The 6000-nt window shown below is 42.0% G+C and overlaps 1 protein-coding gene across 1 annotated transcript in view; it reads right to left on the bottom strand.

Moving 5' to 3' along the window:
• Positions 1 to 1556: 1556 nt before the first annotated feature.
• Positions 1557 to 6000, bottom strand: part of LOC121003544 (zinc finger protein 268-like) — a gene marked incomplete at its 5' end in the record, with an annotated part of 111008 nt that continues 106564 nt past the window's right edge. The window contains 1 exon segment of the mRNA XM_040435447.1: positions 1557 to 2865. Within this exon segment, the coding sequence (XP_040291381.1) occupies positions 1796 to 2865 (1070 nt within the window).

The following is a 6000-nucleotide window of genomic DNA, read 5'->3' as shown; positions in this document are numbered from 1 at the left end:
GTGATATGCTTTTAACCAAGATCTGCTCTTGTGGGTATAATAAACCCTTTTATCTGACCGAACTGCAATAACCAAAGACAATTACCTTTCCCAACTGGTTCAGGACCCGACTAGAGGGACAGCCATACTGGACTTAGTATTAACCAATAGACCTGACAGAACAACAGATGTGCAGGTTGGAGGACACCTGGGAAATAGTAATAACCTTCCAATTGTCATTCAAACGAGCGTTTATTCAGGGAGGAACAAAAATACCAAACTTCAAAAAAGCTAAATTTAGCCAACGAAGAGAGGCCATAGGCCTAACTAACTAGGACAAAGTCCTCAACAATAAAAATACAGCCAGAAAATGGGATATTTTTAAAAGCATCCTAAAATCTAATTGTGAAAGGTACATACCTTAAGGGAATAAAAGGTTAAGGAACTATTAAAATGTGGATAAATAAAAATGTAAAGAAAGCAATAAATGACAAAAAGAAAGCATTTAAATCACTAAAAACAGGAGGGTAACGTGGAAGCATTAAAAAACTACAAAGAAAAAATGTAATATGTAAAGACAAATAAAAGCAGCCAAACTAGAGACAGAGAGATTCATTGCCAAAGAGAGTAAAACTAACCCTAAAATTTTCTTCAATTATATAAATGGTAAAAAGTATAAATCTTAAGGTGTCGGCCCTTTACAGAGTAATGAGGGGGGAGTTGCAGAGAGCAATGAGGAAAAAACAAAGCTACTAAAATTGTCAGATGAAATGCAGAATGTAAAAGTAAATTCCTCATTAAAAGTGCCCTGTCTGACCCATGAAGAAGTACACCAGCATCTTAAAAAGATTAAAATAGACAAATTGTTGGGACCAGATGGCATATACCACCGTATCATAAGAGAACTAAATAATGTCATAGCCAGATCCTTATTTCTGATATTTAAGGACTCTATTCTGACAGGGGGTGTTCTACAGGATTGGCACAAAGCAAATGTGGTGCCAATATTCAAAAAGGGTCCAAAAACAGAGCCCAGAAACTATAGGTCGGTAAGTTTAACATCTGTTGTGGGTAAACTGTTTGAAGGTTTTCAAAGAGATGCTATCTTGGAGTACCTCAATGAAAATAAGAAAATAACGCCATATCAGCATGGCTTCATGAGGGATCGGTCATGTAAAACTAATTTACTCAGCTTCTATTAGGGAGGTAAGTTTTAGACTTAACAGTGGCGAATCAATTGATGTCATATATCTGGACTTCTCCAAAGCATTTGACACTGTACAACATAAAAGGTTGGTAAAATGAGAATGCTTGGACTGGGAGAAAATGTCTGCATGTGGGCAAGTAACTGGCTCAGTGATAGAAAACAGAGCCCAGATCGTTTGGCTCAGTTTCATCAGACGGACACTAAAGCGCTGCAAGCAGCGTTTTGGTGTCCGTCTCCAAAGCGGAAAGGGCACTGAACTGATGCAAACTGATGCATTCTGAGCGGATCCTTTTCTATTCAGAATGCATTAGAATACAAACTGATCCGTTTTGGACCGCTTGTGAGAGCCCTGAACGGAGTTTCACTTTTAACTGGATCTTCTGTCCTTTGATTACCAATATTCATTCAATGCAGGAGACTATGTTTGTTTAGGGAGCTCTCACAGCGGTTCCAATCATCGCTCCAAGCCATCGGCTACCTTAAGTAACTGAATGCAAGGCGCTGTTTTATCTCCCTGTAAAAAGGAGTATCTGAAAGAATAAAGCCAGTGACCACCAAAAAAACACATAAGGGAGGTCACTAACGGGCTAAGCATGAAGATGGCTTCTCTTATATGTGAGTTTTTTGATGTTTAACAAGAGATAATTTTAGGTTGAAACACATATCACATTCTGAACATGAAAATGGCTTCTCTCCTGTGTGAATTCTCTGATGTACATCAAGAGATGATTTACGGTTAAAACATTTTCCACATTCTGAACATGAAAATGGCTTCTCCCCTGTGTGAGTTCTTTGATGTACAACAAGAGCTGATTTATACTCAAAACATTTCCCACATTCTAAGCATGAAAATGGCTTCTCTCCTATGTGATTTCTCTGATGTATAACAAGATATGATTTACTGTTAAAACATTTTCCACATTCTGAACATGAAAATGGCTTCTCTCCTGTGTGATTTCTCTGATGTATAACAAGTTGTGATTTACTGTTAAAACATTTCCCACATTCTGAACATAAAAATGGCTTCTCCCCTGTGTGAATTCTCTGATGTGTAACAAGATATGATTTCTGGTTAAAATATTTTCCACATTCTGAACATGAAAACAGTTTCTCCCCTGTGTGATTTCTCTGATGTATAACCAATTCTGATTTCATGTTAAAACATTTCCCACATTCTGAACATGAAAATGGCTTCTCTCCTGTGTGAATTCTCAGATGATTAACAAGATCTGATTTACGGTTAAAACATTTCCCACATTCTGAACATGAAAATGCCTTCTCCCCTGTGTGAATTCTCTGATGTACAACAAGAGTTGATTTATACTCAAAATATTTCCCACATTCAGAACATGAAAATGGCTTGTCCCCTGTGTGATTTCTTTGATGTGCAACAAGAGTCGATTTATACTCAAAATATTTCCCACATTCTGAACATGAAAATGGCTTCTCCCCTGTGTGAGTTCTCTGATGTACAAGAAGATGAGATTTTTGGGGAAAACATTTACCACATTCTGAACATGAAAATGGCTTCTCTCCTGTGTGAATTCTCTGATGTATAACAAGATCTGATTTCTGTTTAAAACATTTCCCACATTCTGAACATGAAAATGGCTTCTCCCCTGTATGAATTCTCTGATGTATAACAAGAAATGATTTGTACTCAAAACATTTACCACATTCTGAACATGAAAAAGGTTTCTCTTTTACGTGAGCTGTTTTATGTTTAGCACCTCTTCTGTGACTTTTATTCTGTGTTACAGTCTGTGATGAATCAGAAGATCGGACCTGTGTAAAAGAATCAAATGATGCATTGTTGTGATTGGATGAGTGTATATCTTGCATATTGGCATGCTCTTCAAATGTATCTCGTGTGATACCACAATCATCTACTTCGAAATCTGAAGATACCAGATGTTTCTCTAAGTTCCTGGTACAGTCATCTGCCAAGAACAAAACACATTTTATTATTGATGAATAACATTAAAATTGTATTGAAGTTTTATAACTTTTCCATATAAAAAAATCCACAGAAAGTACAAGACATGGCACACAATTAGAATATCAACTGACTAAAACAGTGGTGGTCAAACAGACCACAATCTAATAGTAGAACGAGGAGCATAACTAGAAAGCGCTGGCTCCCACTTTGAGCAATTTCCCTGCAACCCCCACCCAATCAGTCATTTAAAAGATAATATAAATAAAACATTTCCTAGCGCTGGACAAGAGGCGACGAATCCTCTCTTAGTGCCACACACAATAGTTATCTCCCCTCAGTGTCCCTTTCACAGTGGCATTCCCCTTTAGTGCCCTCTTCACAGTACTGATGCTCCCTAAGTTCCCCCACACAGTAGTTATGTGCGCCCCCTGCAGTTGTGCTGTCCCTTAGTGTCCCCTTTACATCAGTGAAGCTCCTGTACTGTGAATAAAGTTAAAGTAATACCGAGCACATCATGATCTTACCAGCAGCAGGCAAATGTCTGGGGTTCAGTGGTGAGACTTTTTCGTATGACCTCTTAAGGCTACATTCACACGTGAAAAAAGGCCTTAAAAAAACAGACACACAGTTTTTCATGGCCATTTTTCAACCATTTTTTGCATCCCTTTCTTGGTCGTCTGGATGGTCTGCATTAACTTTTAACGGCCAATTGTTTGGTGCTAAAGAACCTACACTCTCAGTGGGATGATGTCACCATGCACTCCTACGCAATAATGCACAGGTCCTTCATCACCAAGAGAGACTGCCTTTTGTGTGCAAGCGGATAAGGCAATTTATTTTTATTTTAACCTCTTACGGACATAGGGCGTACCTGTACATCCTATGTATTTCCGATCAGCGCCGCGCGGTGATCGGAACCTGGTGCCTGCTCAAATCATTGAGCAGGAACCCGGGGACAATGAGCCGGGGGTCCTGTGACTCCCCCCAGTGTAGGCGATCGCAGCAAACCGCAGGTCAATTCAGACCTGCGATTTGCTGCGTTTCCGGGTTATACGGGTCTCTGGGGACCCGATAACCCGGAACAGGATGGTGATCGGTGCTGTGATAATACACCATTAATCACCATCCTGCGATCCTGAGCGGTGATGTGACATCACCTCTCAGGATCGCCTCTCATTGGTTGGCTGGGCGGGCGGGAGGTTCAAATTAGTGCAGCGCTCCTCTCATCCTCCTTTCCAGTCCGGGAGCCGAGTAGAGAGGAGCGCTGCGTCGGATCTCAGAGCCAGCACCCACCATCTGTGCAGAGATCAGGATCCAGAGCATCATCCAGCACCCCATCTGTGCCACAGCACCCCCCATCTGTGCACCCAGGTATTTAGGGAAAGGTTAGGGACAGGTTAGGTTAGGCTGGGATATTCAGGGAAAGTTAGTGGAAAAAAATAAATATAAATATATATATATATATATATATATTTATTTTTTTATTGCATCACCCTAAATCGGGTGTCTGGGGTCCACAGCACAGCTGTGTGACCCTAGACCCCCCAGGGGTGCTGCAGCTTGCCCCCCCACACAACTTTTTTGGGGGAGCAAGCGTTTTTTTTTGTGTGTGTGTGTGCGTACGCTGACTGTGGCCGACACTCTTAGCGTCCGGCCACTGTTAGCGCATCGCACACCCCACCGCTGATCAACTTCGGACGGTTTATCAGCGATTTTTAATTTAAAAATCCACATTTTTTTCCACATTTTTTGCCCCTTTTTTTAGTTAGTTTTTTTTTGTCTGTTAGGTTTAGGGTGAGTTCGCGAACACCCGTGCCCCCACACACACGCACACCAAATAAAGTTTAACACGCACACGCACGCACACTCCCCTATGGCCCGACAGATGTTCTCGGCCGAGGAGGCATACGCCCAGCTTGCCTCCGACTCAGAGTTCCAGTGAGGACAAGGATGACCCCACTTTCCTTTTGTCATCCGCGTCCTCCTCATCATCTAGCGATGATGATGAGCCCCCAAGACGGCGGAGACGCCGCCAGGCGGAGTAAGGGGACCGCCATGCTAGAGACCCTGTGGCCCACCCTAGTACGACACTTATATACAGAAATTATCTCAATGCACCAGGTGCGTGTGTGCAGAGATATGTCACACCTCTTATAAACTTATTTACCACATGTGGACTGAGTATATATAAAATTTAACTTTTACTTTCACTTAAAAGACGTTGGTGGTAGCAGTGAGACAAAGACAAAATAACATACATACATGTAAACACTTATTTTACCACCATCTAAGACCGCGGTAAGGTGATAATGGGTGGGTCTTACCCCGTCCTGTAGATACACGACCAGGGTTGGTGGGTGGCGTCAATGCTCCAGTGTGGTCACAGGCACTGGTGTCCAATTGCTAAGTTGGTATGGCAATCTGGATACTCCTATAATGCCCTGGTCTAGAGCCCTCCCTATATGGATGGTCGGGGGCTATCCTCACAGACCTGCCTTAACGACACGGAGCACCCGCCCCGACAGGGGCGACCCCATACGGAACCTGTCCCTAAATGGGGCCTATTCCCTGTAAGTCCCTTACTGTATGGCCCTACATGCCATGTATCCAGATTGCCATACAACTTAGCAATTGGACACCAGTGCCTGTGACCACACTGGAGCATTGACGCCACCCACCAACCCTGGTCGTGTATCTACAGGACGGGGTAAGACCCACCCATTATCACCTTACCGCAGTCTTAGATGGTGGTAAAATAAGTGTTTACATGTATGTATGTTATTTTGTCTTTGTCTCACTGCTACCACCAACGTCTTTTAAGTGAAATTATAGTAAAAGTTAAATTTTATATATACTCAGTCCACATGTGGTAAAT

This window comes from Bufo bufo, chromosome 6, assembly GCF_905171765.1.
Source record: "Bufo bufo chromosome 6, aBufBuf1.1, whole genome shotgun sequence".
Classification (NCBI taxonomy): domain Eukaryota; kingdom Metazoa; phylum Chordata; class Amphibia; order Anura; family Bufonidae; genus Bufo; species Bufo bufo.
This window is presented reverse-complemented; position numbering and strand designations above follow the sequence as displayed.